Source organism: Notamacropus eugenii, chromosome 1, assembly GCF_028372415.1.
Source record: "Notamacropus eugenii isolate mMacEug1 chromosome 1, mMacEug1.pri_v2, whole genome shotgun sequence".
Lineage (NCBI taxonomy): Eukaryota > Metazoa > Chordata > Mammalia > Diprotodontia > Macropodidae > Notamacropus > Notamacropus eugenii.
In genome coordinates, this window is record NC_092872.1 from 53,595,712 (window position 1) to 53,610,899 (window position 15,188).

The following is a 15,188-nucleotide window of genomic DNA, read 5'->3' on the forward strand; positions in this document are numbered from 1 at the left end:
AGCTCAGCCTCCAGGAATCTCTCCGTCCTTCCAGCTTTAGTTCTCAGAGATGGAGAAGAGTGGCTGGGGGAAGATGCTCCTCCCGTGTGTGTCAGGAAGTGGGAGTTTTTAACCCATTTATGAGCTCCCATCGTGGGCGGCTATAAAATGCAGGAGTTGAGAGAACTGAGGCAACTTCAGTGCAAGATAAAGAAGGAAAGTGTGTGTGCGTGTGTGTGTGTGTGTGTGTGTGTGTGTGTGTGTGTGTGTGAAAGACAGAGAGACAGAATTTGCAAGGAGCATGTGGGTGGGTGTGAGAAACTGTGTTTGAGAGAGTGCATGTGTCCTGGGATGGCCAGCATTACATGTGTACTGTCATACACCTAAAATACCAGCGCTAAAGGTTAACAGAAACATGTCCAAGGCTGTGAGTGAGGATCAGGGCTTGGAAAGCAGGGGGAGATGAGGTGTGTGGGAAGGGGCACATAATAAATAAGGTGTACCAAGGGAAGGGCATCTGACTCTCCCTAATCTACCCCCCACCCCCAAACCTTCCTTTCACTGAATAAGAGCTTTGCCTAATAAGCCCCAGCAAATAGACTCTGCAGGCTGGAGAACCCAGACAGAGAAGGGGATATTTGGAAGAGGAGGAAAATAGCCACCTGACCTTCCCCACCCCCTCCCCCCAAGCCCCTACCCTCCTATGAAAACAGGAAGAAACCACTAAGCCAGGTACACTTGGCAGAGAGTTTAGTTCCCCCCAAATACCACTGTCAGCACATACATTTGGTATCAGGATAACTGTAGTGCACCCAAGGCCTCTTCTCCACCTTCCTGCCTCCCATCCCTGCCCTTCCTAACCCAATCCATTAAGTCATTTCCAAGGTGAGATGCCCACCAAGCTGGGGTACCTTGGGCTCTAGCAGCAGTGTCTACCTGGAAAGGGAAGTTAGGGTGATGGGTCAGTTCAGCTTTCCCCTCTAAGACCTCTCTGATCAGCAAGATCTGCAAGATAGGTTGCACCTACCCATTGGGGTAGTCCCCTTGGTGGTGGTAATAGTGGTGGGGGTGATCTACACAAGGGGTTATCCCTTATCTCAAAGAAAAGACTTATTTTTCCTACCCAAGGCTAACCTCACCCCCCAAATTAATTCACCCAGAGTGTGCCCACTTAACATCTCCCAAGACTGGCATCATTCACTCTGCGCTTGAAAAACCAGGATTCACTGGAATGTGCAAGTTGTCAACCTTGCTGAATCCTAAAACAAAAGCTAGGATATCAAAGCAATTCCTTTTTCTTACAGCACCTCTGGACAGATGGCTCAAGGTAGCAAGTCTTGGGTACTGATAGCTTCTTAGCAGTGAGTGACCAGAGGGTAAGTGGGGTCCTTTCTTGCCTTTTCCCCAACCTCAGAGAGCCTTAATCCAGGGCCATCTCACAAGGGTTATGGTGAGCAGCCTGGGCTGCCTCATACATGCGTCGGAAGTCCTGGTATCGGGGAGCGCAGCCCAACCAGGCCTCCCCAAAGTGACTCCAACCAGTGAAGAGGAAGATGCCGGGACCAGGCCTGACGCCACAGCGCAAAGGGGTGCGGATGGTACCAGACACTTGACTGGAGGACTCAGCTGGCTGGAATAATGGGAACTTCTGACGATGAATGCGAGGAGTGCTGACGCTGATCACTGACTCCTGTAGCTCCTGGTCATGAGTAACTCCACAGATCGTCCCTCGAACCACTGCCAAGAGAGGGAAAAATAGGTGCTGTCTCCAGGTAATGCTATACAGCTTCAGATGGGACAAGGACATGCATGTGCCCAGGCCGAGAGAGGCAGAGGGCTAGCTAGTGATCAAGAAAAGGGTCATGGGCTGTGCCAGTGAAAGGCATAGGGTTAGAGGGAGCATAAGGAGGGATAGAAGGATGAACTGAACAGAAGTTGTGATTTAGTGAAGAGCTGGGGGCTAGAAGTTCCCTCTTTCAACTTGGAGTTTTTTTAAAAGCTGGTGGCTTCGAATCCCTTCACAAACCTGTCCAGACACTTGAGATAACTAACTGCTCTCCAGCCCTGCCCCACCTGTGGCAGTCCATTGCTTTCTCAGCTCAGGAAGAGAATCCAATGTTCTCAATTGAATAGGATAATACTATGTAGATAATATATAATAGATAAAACTGCAGTAATATCCCCTGAGAAGTCTCTGGACTCCAGGCAGAAAAGCTGATCATCAACCCCCTGGCCTCAGACTGCAATCCAATTTGAACTGTATTCACTTCCCCCCAACCATGCCTAGGAGTGTGACACTAGGACAACCTGAGCGATCTTCTCCCCATCAGACTTTGCCAGCATGGCCTTGAGGCTGGAGGTAGAGCTGCGTAGCTAGCTGAGATCCCAGCCTTCTTCTAAGTTAGAAGGACGATCAATCCCAAAAGGGATAAGCAGGAGTTGGAGTTCATCATCCAGCATGTCAACTGAAACTGTTCCTACTCCCACCCCTGAGTGCCCCAAACTCCCCCTAGATCATCTGACCTCTGACCCTAGTGCTTTCTCTCCTCAGCAAACTCTGTTGAAGAGTCTCTGGACTTCTGTCAGAGGAACTAATAAACTCTCTGGCTTGCCATGGCAACTGGGCCCACTCTCCTGGGCAACCTGCAAACCCTGATTAGACCAGGCCCTTCCCCCCATCTCCCATCCCAAATAGGAACCCCTGGCAATCATACTTCTTTTGCTCTCCCTGCTCCTCTTCCCAGGATCCCCTAAGTACATTATGATATATAGGCAGAGCTCAGATGTGCTGCTCGTCACCCTTCTATCTCTAGGATCCACTGAGAAGGCTGAGCATCCTTCTTATTCTCTGGATGAGTAAACTAAAAGAATAAAGCTCAGCTGATGTCTACTCCACATTCCTCCCCTCTTCATGCCTCCCCAAACCCAGAACAGTGGACCTTAAGTCCTTCCTCTATCTCCAGGATCCCCAAGTCTATATTGGCACCAAACTCATTATCCACTCTCCCTCCTCTGTCACCTCAGAGGCATAGATCAAAGGTTGGACCCATTCTAGCAGCAGGGACTGTACTTACTGAGGGTTCCAGACAAATAGCTTCTCTCCCTCCCAGGAAACCTAAGACAAAAGGGCAGCAGAAAGAGGGCAAACACCAGCAGGATGGGGACAGTGGCCAAGGGAGATGCTAGGAGAATCCAATCAAAGCCCAGAATAATCCTGAGAAGGGGAAAGGAGTTTGGGGGGAGGAGGAGCTGGGAAAAGATGGGGGTGGGACTGGCAAAAGACAGACTGAGCTGAGCAAATCTGAGGGGCCAGAAAACTACTTACCAAAATCGCTGGTGCACACAGCCATGAGAACCTCAGCATCACTGCATGGGCGGCAGGTCCCTGTGGCACAGACGGATGCATGAGCTGCCCCAGCTGGGCTGGGCTGGGCTGGGCTACCCACTCCTTACCCATCTCTCTTCCCCCAACTACCCCTCCCCTCTGGAGAGCAGGAAGGGTCATTTGGGCAAGAAAAGGCCTCACGGGGGGCTGTACTGTCCATAGTCTAGTCTTGGGGGCTGAAATCCTCCAGCTCTACTCAAATTCTCTTGATAATAACTCCCATTTATATAGTGCTTCAGTGGTACAGTTTATTATTTTTGCAGACTTTGCAGACAAGGAATAGGGAGGGAATCACACCATTAGCTAAGTGGTCGAGATCAGATTTGAATCCAGGGCTTCTGACTTAGTCCAGTCAATGCTTTTCCTACTCTGCCCTAGCTGCCTCTCAAGCCATGTCTGTGAAAACCTCCAGAGAATTCAATGAATAGAGCTCAAATACATATACATACACATACAAGTATACATATATGTATATAGCATTATATGTTTCAACTTCTAACTCGTGACAGAATCAACAACTTCTACATTTCTTATAAGAGTATATGGTTTTAGGTTCCTCTTCTTTAGTCCAGGACCCCTTGCTCCTATCTTTCATCCTCTAAAAGAAGCCACAAGGCTCTCAATCCCTTTGTGCGGCTTAAATCATAACCAGAATAAATACAGGCCCACAAAGTGCTCTGAGATCCTTAGAAGGAGCATTCAATCTTTCTGTTTGGCCTAAACAACAAAGAGAATAGATACTGGCCCACAAAGTGCCCTGATAGCCTTCATTTTAGAAAATGAGTCCTTGGAATAAGACCTGAGGCCTCTGGAGAGAAGAGAACAGGATCCTTTCCTCTCTATCCCCATTCCCCTAAACCTCCCACCCCCTCAACAGATGGGTGGGGCTAATCCCATCATATCCAGCAATGGGGCTCTCAAAGGATGGGAATGAGCTGCCTTGCCCAGCGGGGGAGATGGCGGGGGAGTGCCCGTATCACCATGGAGACCAGGCAGCCAGGCCACAGATAGTACACTGGACTTTTGTTGGCGGCATGCAGGGGTTGGCGGAGGGATGAGAGGAGGGAGGTCATGGGGCTACAGCCCCTTCTGGGCCCCCAGCCCCTGTAGGGAGCACACTCTAACCCTGGTTCTTCTTCCCCTCCCCCTTCAAGCAGAGGGGAGAAGGGGACTCAAATTACTCCTCCTCCCCCCAATGGGAGGCCTTGGGTCAAGGCAGGGCTTCCCACACGCTCCCCAAGGCCCAATCACTGAATCTTAAGACTGAGAGGAAGTCTGAGAGATCATCCAGCCTAAGAGCTGGACTGTATTCCAAACAGCCCAGGGAGGTCATTGCCTACACTTCCCTCAAACAAATCCAGGGTAGATGCCATGGCCTCCCTTGGCAACACTTGCAGTCAGCAAATTCTGTCTAACCTGAATCCCTTCTGCTACAGTTCAAGTCTGTTTCTTTTGCAGCTGCTGCTCACTACTACCCTTACAAAATAACTCTCCATACACTTAGGATCAACCAAGTACTCCCACCCCACAAAACCTCTTCCCTAGGGCCAGCAATCCCAGCTACTGCAGGTCATCATGGTGACTGTTTCTCCTCCAGTCCTCCTCCAGTTTCTCCTGATCTTGTCTGATGTTTGAATCACACTGAGTATCCATTCTCAGGTAGAAGACCTGAGGGACGACGAATTCATATGGAGTGAAGGGAAAGAAATACAGCTCACCATTCAGATGAGGGTTTGAAATTAAAGCCAGGAGCCTGGTCTGATCTCCTCAATCTTTAGTCAAATGATCTCAAAGCACTATCATTTTCCATTTAAGAGCGAAGGGAAACTGAGGCCCTAAGAAAACCCAGAAATTCTATAACTCCCTCTCTGACTCAAAAACACCTTCCTTTAGGATACAGGTTTCAATCCTAATTTCAAAGGACTGTGGGAAGATAGAGGAGGGCAATGGAATTGGTACATAAATGGTGTCAGCAGAAAGGTGCCTAATCTCTAGTAGGCCGGAGTGGCTTTGATCATCCTCACCTTCCATGCTAAGATTGTGAGTGAACAGGGGAAGGTGCAGGTGCCAGTCCCCTCGAAGTTCGTAGCGGAAGGCTGCTACCCGACGACTGATGTCCCGATGTGGGGTAGACTGAACGAACAGTGCCACCCTCTCCTGTGGCTGCCAGCTGACACACCGGCCCCTGGGCGGCCCCTGGGCCTCAGCCAACAGCAGCTCCAGGAGTCCATCTCTCTCCACATAGACTTGGGCCCCCCGGAAGGGGCCAGAGGACTTGATGCAGGCTGTGATATGCCTGGGACTCTGGCCAGCTCCAGCACTGCCTGGGGGCAGCCTGGGGGAGAGAGTAAGGCGAAGGGCACCTGCTGGGTATAGCCACTCCAAGGAGCCTTCAGCACAATGCAGGGATAGCTGCTCCACGCTGTTCGTCTCCTGGGACAAGCCACTGTCAAGGAAACCCCAACACCAAAGAGGGTCAGTATTTAACACCCACAAAGCAGCACCAGCACCTACAACGCTTCCCATCTAACTTTCTGTAAAGCACTACCGCATCTATTATCTCACAGAAGTCTCACAATTGCCCACCGAAGTAGGAAGACAGGAGTTAATAATATCCCCATTTTATAAATGTAGAAACTGAGACTCTGAGAAGGTAACCCTTGAGCCTGACCTTGAGCCCAGACCTTCTGACCCCTAGCCCTAGTCCCTGTCACACATCACAAATACAATATGGAAAGACATCTTGTGTTTGACACAATTTTGTCTGAAAAATATCCGGGGGGGAGGAGAAGGCTGTGGACCATGAAAGTTCAAAATGAGTTGTCGTGATTTGGCAGCAAAAATATTCAATGTTGTTTTAGGCTGGATTGAGAGAGGTTCAGCATCACGGACTAGGGAGAGGAAAGCATGACGGTCCTCTGCCCCAGTTAGACCACTATGGAGCACACTATTCCATTTTGGACACCACCTTTTAGAAAAAAACATTGTTAAGTTGGGGTTTGTTCAGAGGCAAGTTGCCAGAATGAGGCCTTGAGCCTTGAGATCAGGCCACATGGACATTAGTTGAAGAAACCACGGATGTTTAACATGAAGAAGGGATGACTTGAGGAAAAATAATAGCTCTTCAAGTAAGCATAGGTTGTCCAGGGGAGTTAAGACAGTGCTTGACCTTCAAAAGGTCAAATCAGGAGCAATGAAAAGTTGCAAAGAAACTTGGGGTAAGGAACAACTTTCTATCAATTAAAATTAGCCAAAGTCGATGGGTCAGCCTAGAGAAATAATGGGTTCCCCTTCAATGGGGTCTTAAAGCAAATGCTAGATGACATTTGTCAGGAGTGCTAATGGACCCTTTCTTGGAACAATGTTTTCAAATGCATAAAAATGTTCAGGATTACAAAGCAAAGCAATTATATTGAAATACAGTTACCAAAATATTAAAAAAACAAGTTCATGGACCCCAGGTTCAAGAACTTTTAGTGTAGAGGTTTGTTATTTCAGGTAATGGATTAGTCTAGTGGGTCTCTTGAAATTCCCCAACAGCTGAAATTTTGTGATTCTATGTGAAATTTGCTCCCATCCATGTAGTAGGGGGGATGGGTGTAGGATTTGGTGAAAATCCTGACCATAGCACAGCAAGCCACAGGAATCTTAACTATCAGAAAAAACCACTAGCCCTCTCCCTCCCCTCTCCCTAAAGCTTTCTCAGACCAATGCCAGGTCATGTGGCAGTGACCTAACATGTCTCTGTTACTTTCTCCTCTACCCTCAAAATCACTGAATTCCATATTTAAAGGAACCTCACTCAGAGACTATCTCACCAACCTGAGTCTGAACAAGAATCCCTAGACTGAATCCATGGTTATCCAGCCTTTGCCATCCTCTAGATCCCAAAGCAGCCCATTTCGTTTTTGGATAGTTCTCATTGTTAGGCTAAGTGTAGATTGTCTTGCAGGTCATTGGGCAAATACAATCATAGATTTACAATATCATGAAATATTAGAATTGGAAGGAACTTTACAGAAGGGGAAACTAAGGCTCTGAGGCTAAACTTCCTGATTTTAAGGATGAAGAAAATGAGGTTCAAAGAAGGGAAAAAAACTAGCTAATAGCTAACAATAATAGCCAGCATTTAGATGGCACATTAAGCTTTGTAAAGGGCTTTAAAATATTATCTCATTAGATTCTCACAACAATCCTGGGAGACAGGTACTATTTTTATCCCCATTTTACAGATGAGGAAACTGAAGCAAACATCAATTAAGTAGATGGCCTAGAGTCACAGTTAGTAAAACTCAGGACTCCTTGACTCCAGGCCCAGCACTTTATCTCCCCATCAAGTTAATGACAGAACCAGGGAGGTAGGTCTCAAGTCTGCAGATTCAGGTCCATTACTCTTTCTCTTGCACCATATCTTCTACTCCGAGGTCATCTAGTCCAATTCCACCTAGAAATCACGGTCCTCAATCCAAAAGCCCTGACCCATAATTGTCCCACCTCCACTTAAAAACCCCCACAGAACAGTTCCTCACACTCAAAGTTGCCCCTTCCACTTCTGGACAGCTCTGTTAGGAAGTGTTTCCTTATTTAGGGCTGGAAGCGATATAATCCAACTTCCTAAAACCAGGTTAAGGTTAGCCTGGTTTGTACTCTAGGGTTTGTACTCCAAGCTAGGACCAGTTGCTATAGATAGTGATATACTGGGTGATGCAGACAAATGTATGAGGCGACTGGAAAGCTCAGTAAATGAATATTGGGGGGAAGGAGAATGAGGAGAGGCTGGCAGGCAATGCAGACATGGCAGGAAGCTAAAAGATGTAGGGCAGACAGAGCAGGCGGGAACCTTCAAGCCAGTAGAAGGTTGTCTTATGAGGGACAGAGAACAGCTGTTTTCCCAGGGAACAGTTTTAAGTAACAGCAGGAGGGATTTCGGTAAGAGTACATGCAGAAATGGAAAGAGGGAAAGAGTGGTACCTGATCCCAAGATCAGCTTTTGTCTCCTTTTGAGGAAGAGTTAAGGGGAGGAAAATGCCCTGGCTTGAGACAGGGGGATGGACTACATGACCTTGGAATGTCTCTTCCACTCTAGATGCTCATAGTGCAGAGTACTAAGCCCCCTCAGAGGGAGGTGGGAGGGGGGCGGGCCTTGTCTCTCAAGTTGCTCAGTCTCAGAGCTGATTCAGGCCCCACAAGTTGTTTGATCAGCGATTTGTGGATCCTGAAATGTTAATCCTCCCAGGGGCCCAGCAGACAGCATCGAAGCCCAAGATCTTCACAGATCGGCATCACACTGGACTGAAGGAGGGAAAGAAGTAGGTGGCGATCTTCATTAGTTTGCAGTCTAGGCCCAGGACAGAAACTACGAGTATGTATCTTTCCATTCTGGCTACAATGACTCCTTGGCCATATGAGAAAGCAGGGAAGCTTGGGTGATCCTTATCCTATCCCCTACCCCCAGCTTCCCAAACTTGAAATTAAGAAACTGAGCTCAAAATTCTAGTCTAAAGGCACTTTCCTTATAGAGTTGGAAACTAAAGCCAACAGAGATGGAAATTGACTTGCCCAAGATCACTCACTGAATTAGGGGCAGGATTCCAGGTTTCCTGACTGCCCAAGAAGGCATCAGTTTGCAAGGGATTCCAGTTTTATTTTCTCCCATCCCCCAATTCAGGGATGAAACTGGTACTCTGGAGTTACCTGGCACTGAGTGGGGAGACAGTAGTGTGCCAAGGCATTGGCCAAAATTAGGCCTTCTTGCTCCCCCATTTTTAGTCTGCTCACCTCAACCCTCCCACACACCCTCTGGTGAACACAGTCACCTCTATCCCAAGTTCTCTTAGGAAAGAGAAGTGAATCCATTCACTAGTGACAGCTTTTCAGATGGGCAGCTCCCCCCCACCCAGTTTACATATTTTTCCGATCCTTCTCCCTAAGACCCAATCCTACAGGAAAAGCTAATTCCCTCCTCACCAACACTAATTCTGAAAAAAAATGAGGATAGTCAGCCATAGCACCAAACAGGATGGCAGCTTCACAAAGAGGGTTCTGTCCTCTCCATCTCTGGGTTCTGTCTTATCCCTTCCTAGAGGGTGATGCCCCAAGTTTTTCCACAGAGCTCTCCTCCCCATATTGCTCAGACATTTAGAGCCCATTCCAAACACCACCACAACTCCTAAATCCCCTGCCTCAGTCCCTAGGAAGCAGACTGTATGAGTTAGCTTTCAGCTCCTGAGAATTACAGGAGGAAAAGACCCTTAGGGGGGAGAGCAAGTGCAGGGGAGCGTTAAGTTCTTCAGAATGCCAGGAGAAGGAGGACAGGTTCCCCCACAGAGAGAAGAATGTGTGCATATGTATGTAGTGGAGAGATGAAACAGAGGGGGGGCCCACCTCAGAGGACCCGCCAAAAAAATCCTAGGACAAAACCAAGCTGACTTTGTGACTTCTCCCTCCTCCCGCCTGCCTGCCAGTCCCGCCCTCTCCTTGGAGATGCCTCAGCACTCAATCCACGAAAACCCCTGCTCCCCACTAAACCCCATCGCCCACTGCCGCTGGTTCCAGGTACCAGGCGTAGGATCCAACAGGGGATCCTCCCCCCCTGAGCTAGGGGAGATCCTAAAGGTGGGCTTCGAGAGAAGGGGGGGCGCCCCCCACCTTTTCCTTCCCCCAATCTTTAGATAAAACCACGTTACTATATATTCCTCCTTCTTCTCTCTCCTACAGTCCTGGGAAAAGGGCTAAAAATTAGTGAAGATCCTAGCGTTTCCTTTGCAGAAGAGGGGATGAAGGAGGAGGAGGCACGGAGATAGAGGCGAGAAAAGGAGGATGGGGGAGGGGGGTTCCGAGCCGGGGTCGGGCGTGATCGGGGTGGGGGGTCCATACCTCCCTCTCCAGCTGCACTGATCCTCCGAGTAGCTGGCCAGGGCCGCGGAGGCCAGGAGGCCGCAGCCCAGGAGCCAGAGCAGGGGTGGAAGCGGCATGGCCGGGCGGCTGGAGCCGAGCCCTGGGGCCCTGGGGCGCTCAGGAGCCGCAGCCCCGCCGCAGCCGCAGCAACAGCTGGAGCCGCATCCCCAGACCCTCGCCCCCCGCAAGCCTCAGCCTCCGCTCACCGCAGCCCCCATGTCCTCCCGCGGAGGCGCTTCAGAGCCCGGGGGCGGCGAGAGCTGCGGCCGCGCTGCCCCCCAGCCCCATAGCCCCGAGCCTCGCTGACCGCCGCGCCGCCGGTCACTTTCAACCTGGGCCGGGGATGCCAGCGTCTAGGGGAGGGATGGGCAGGAGGCGGGGACCCACAGGACTCTCCAATCACGGCTCAGTCCCGAAACTTTCCTCCAATCAGGCTGCGGAGGAGCAGGGAGGTGGAGGAGGCTGGAGTGGGAGCGGTCCTGCCCCCCGCCCCCGCCCCGCCCCCGCCGGGGCCGGTCCCGGCCGAGCTGAGCCGAGGCGAGCGCAGCGGAGAACAATATCGGGCTACAGGGAGGGCTCGAAGGGGGAGCCCGCGGCCCTGGGCACTCCGGGGCTCCCAGCCAGATGTGGGTGCCCGGCCTTCGCAGGCCCATCGCCCGGGCACCGCCCGCCCGCCCCCGACTCGCGCTTCACTCCCAGGGCTGTGTGTGTAGCTTTTCCCCTGATCTAGAAATAAGCTCGGTAAATAACTGAATTCAGGTCCTCAGGATTATCGTTAGCAAGCGTCACCTCTGGGAGCACCCCGTGGCCCACCCATCCCCCCAACCGCGTCTCTCCTTTTTCTCTACTCACCATCGCTGCTCTCTACACCTCACCTCCTTCACACTCCATGCTCTCGAAAGGGGGAGCCATTCAGTCCTATCATCTTATAATGCTAGGGTTTACGGGTTTCTGTTATGTGTCCCCCTCCCCTTTCGAGAGAACCTGGAAAAGTGGGGGGAGGTTGTTGACTAGGGAGGGAACCCCCCCCCACACACACACACACAGCGGGGATGCTAGTGTAAGGGGCCACCTGGCCTAGGTGTGTAAGAGAGCCAACCTAGGAACAGTTGGGAGGGTGGTACCCTCAGGGGGCAATGGGAAACTGGACACACCTTCTCAGTCCCCCCCCTCACCTGTCTTGCTGTTCCAGATCGTGGGAACCTGATTCTTTCCTAGAATCTGCCTGAACTCCCTTGCCTGAGGAAAAATTACAACCACCTTTGCCATAGTGTCTTGCTCAAGAGGCCCACTGCTAGTGGAATCAGAAGTTAAGGGGCAGATAAAGTGATAGGACTGAAATTGCACAGGGGTCAGCCAGGTTTATAATGGAACTGTCCAAGAGAAGTAATTGGAATTCTCCCTTCTGTTGCAGATCTGAAGGGCTTGACTAAAATGAGGAACTGAGCTGAGTAAAGCTTGAGCAAACCTTTCCAGTGCTGGGCCACATTCTATCCCTACTAACTTAATAACTTGGTGATTGCCCCACACATTGGAAGTACTACTTGCTGTCTGGTTTGCAGGTGACTCTTGATCAAGTACTGGGTAGGGGGCCTTAGCCATTGGAGGGAGCCTGAGACAGTACTGTTTAGCCTGGTTCCAGTTCTTAATAAATGCCACATCTTTCTTCCTATATCTATCTGCCTATGAATCCTGTCTATCTGTGGGAGTAAGACAAGGGGAACTGCTTCTTGGTCTTATCTGACCAAATAGATTTTGTTCTGAGTGATCAACTGATAACTCAGTCAAGCAGCTGACAACCTAACGTGGAAAAACCACCAGACAGAAAAGTCTGGACCTTTAGCTTATTCTAGATCTCATAGTCCAAATCCAACAATCCTACTCTTCCTCCATCTCTTTCACACTGACCTGGTTCCAAAGAGTTTCAGCCAATGGATATCTACTTCCAATTCATCTTTATTCAGTTGGATCAGCAGAAGTGTGGAATGGTGGATACTTATGATTCTGAGGTCATTTCTTCCCCTTTACTGCCTCAGTTTCCCCTTCTGAGAGCAAGCATCTCTGTCAGAGACACTGTGCCTAGAGAAGAAATGTAAGAACTTTGAAGCCTTGTAAGGAAAGGAACTTGTGTCATGAAAAATGACTTTTGAGAAATAATTTGCATGAACACCATGGTAAACGTAAAGGATATCAACACTGAAACTTCAGAATGCTGATCAATGAAAGAAAAAACAACCCCTAACTTCAGAGGACCAATGATGAAGCATGGCTCTGTCCTCATCAGAAAGCTGGTAATTATAGGTGTAACATACTCAATTTGGTATGAAAATCTATCTTACACTACAGGAAATTAGGGGAGAAGGAAATAAGTGGGATGGGGGAGAGATAATAAAAGGGAGGGCAAATGGGAGGAGGAAGTAATTAGAAGTAAACACTTTTGGAGAGGGACAAGTTCAAAAGAGAGAACAGAAGAAATGGAGGAGCAGGATAGGATGGAGGGAAATATGGTTAGTCTTACACAACATGACTATTATGGAAGTCATTTGCAAAACTACACATATATAGCCTATATTGAATTGCTTGCCTTCTCAGTAGGGATGGGTGGGAAGGGAGGAAGGGAAAGAAGTTGAAACTCAAAGTTTTAGGAACAAATGTTGAGAACTGTTTTTGCATACAACTGGGAAATAAGAAATACAGGTAATGGGGTACAGAAATTTATCTTGCCCTACAAGACAAGATAGAAGATGAAGATAAGGGAAGGGAGGAGTATGATAGGAGGGAGGGCACATTGGGAGAAGGGGTAATCAAAATGCATGGCGTTTTGGGGTGGGAGGAGGGGAGAGATGGGGAGAAAATTTGGAGCTCAAAATTTTGTGGAAATGAATGTTGAAAACTAAAAATAAATAAATAAACATAAAAAAATTATAGGTACAACGTAAGATATACATTTTCTGACAGGCCAATGTGTTTTGCTTTTATTTCAAAGGAAGTTTCTTTGGGTATGTAGTTGGGAGCAGAGGAGTCATTGGGATGAATAAAGAATATCAATAAAACATGAAAAAAAAGAATCGCAATAGGGGTGAGGACTGGAGAGGGAAAACTGGGAGTATTCTCTCAGCCCAGTCTACCTCTTTCCTGGAGAAAACTGGAGTACTGGAAGTTGTAAAGAGGGAGGCGTTTGAAGGGCCAGTTAGGGAGCTCCTAAATCCCAAAGCCTTATTGTGGTGTGAGGAGAACTACAGTGGAAGCAGGTGGAAAGGGTCACAAAGCTTGCTCCCTACACCCCTGAAGCTGCTCAGAGGAAGCAGGGCCTTCAAACCTCACTATTTCTGTGGAAGGTCCCACCATCCTACTGGTCACTCAGAGTTCTCCTAGATTCTCCCTTCTCTCTCCTCCCCCACATACAACCAGATCCCATATCTCAATCTGCCTCCATACCGTCTTGTTGTACACACTTCCCCTCTCCACTCACAACTTTCCCCCTAGCTCGGGCCATCTCTGCCTCTCACTGGGACTATTACAAAGTCAGTCAATCAACAGGTATTCAAGTGCCTGCTATGTACCACATCAGGGGTGGGGAACCTGCAGCCTCTAGGCCACATGTGACCTTCTAAGTCTTTGGGTATGGGCTTTTGACTGAGTCCAAGTTTTACAGAACAAATCCTTTTATTAACGGAATTTGTTCTATGAAGTTTGGATTCAAAGGGCCACGCTTGAGGACCTAAGAACCACATGTGGCCTCGAAGTCTCAGGTACCCCACCCCTGTACCAGACACTGTACTAAGTGCTGGGGATACAAAGAAAGGCAAAATACAGTCCCTACCCTCAAGGAGCCTACAGACTAATAGAAGAGATAATGTGTAAGTGTCTAGGTACATAGAAAACATATATAGAGGACATCTAGATAATCTGAAAGGGGAAGTCCTTAGCAGCTACATATATGGAAGACATATATAGAGCACATCTAGATAATCTGAAAGGGGAAGTCCTTAGTAGCTAGGAGACTAGCAGAAAAGTGAGGCAAGATTTGAAGGAAGCCAGGGAAATGAAAAGGCTGAGGTGAGAAGGCCTTTGGTTTCACTGCTTCCAGTCTTTCTCTTTTCCAATCCATCCTCCAGGACCAATTGTGGAGGGGTGGGGGAAGAGAGAGGGGCAGGTCTTGTGATTTCATCATCCATTTAGGGAACTCCTAGCAGAAATTCCCTCTATTGATGTAGACCCGAAACTGGTCAACAGGAAGTTAAGTGATAGATCATGACGTGATCATACAGCTAGTGTTTGTCACAGGGAAGACACAAACCTTGAATTCTCTGACTCCAAAGTTTTCTTTCTCTCCATTATATCAAACTGCCAATTTAATTTGACTAAATAAGCATTTATTAAGTGCCTGCTATATGATAGGTTTTGCAATAGAAAAACAAAAATGAAAACAGTTCCTCCCCTCCCCTTACATTCTACTGGGTAGGGGAGGGGAGGTAACTTGTAGAAAAATAATGTGTGTATGGATATATTTATATTTATATGTGCATATGACCATAGATGTGTGTATATATACATTTTAAGAGCCTATTGTGACTTCATTGGTATAGAGAACCCCCGATGAGGAAATTCTTCCAGTGAAGATCTACAACTCATAGTCCTTACAACACGTTTTGGGCATTAAGTGGCAGTGCCCAAGATCCCAGAAGTCAGAGGTAGCATTTTAATTCTAGTATGACTTAAAGACCAGATTGCTATTCACTGCATCACATTGCCTTCATATAAAGCAGACCTGAGCTTAAACCAGTTCAAATAAGAATTTTTCTCATATTTAGCTTCTTACCTGTTGATATACACCTGTGTCTCCTGTTCTATCAACTTGTCAAAGTTTATAAAACAAATGCAGGGCACTGTAGCATAGAATTACAATGTTTCAATTTCACTGGAT

At 48.3% G+C, this 15,188-nt stretch overlaps 1 protein-coding gene across 1 annotated transcript; it reads right to left on the reverse strand.

The window, feature by feature from the left end:
* Positions 1 to 712: 712 nt before the first annotated feature.
* On the reverse strand, positions 713 to 10,604 carry METRN (meteorin, glial cell differentiation regulator). The gene is made up of 4 exons (XM_072601297.1): positions 10,241 to 10,604; positions 5,389 to 5,810; positions 3,305 to 3,364; positions 713 to 1,716 (listed from the first exon to the last, which is right to left on the reverse strand). The coding sequence occupies exons 1-4, from the start codon at positions 10,336 to 10,338 to the stop codon at positions 1,400 to 1,402; spliced, it is 897 nt and encodes a 298-aa protein (XP_072457398.1). The 5' UTR covers positions 10,339 to 10,604; the 3' UTR covers positions 713 to 1,399.
* Between the last annotated feature and the right edge of the window lie 4,584 nt (positions 10,605 to 15,188).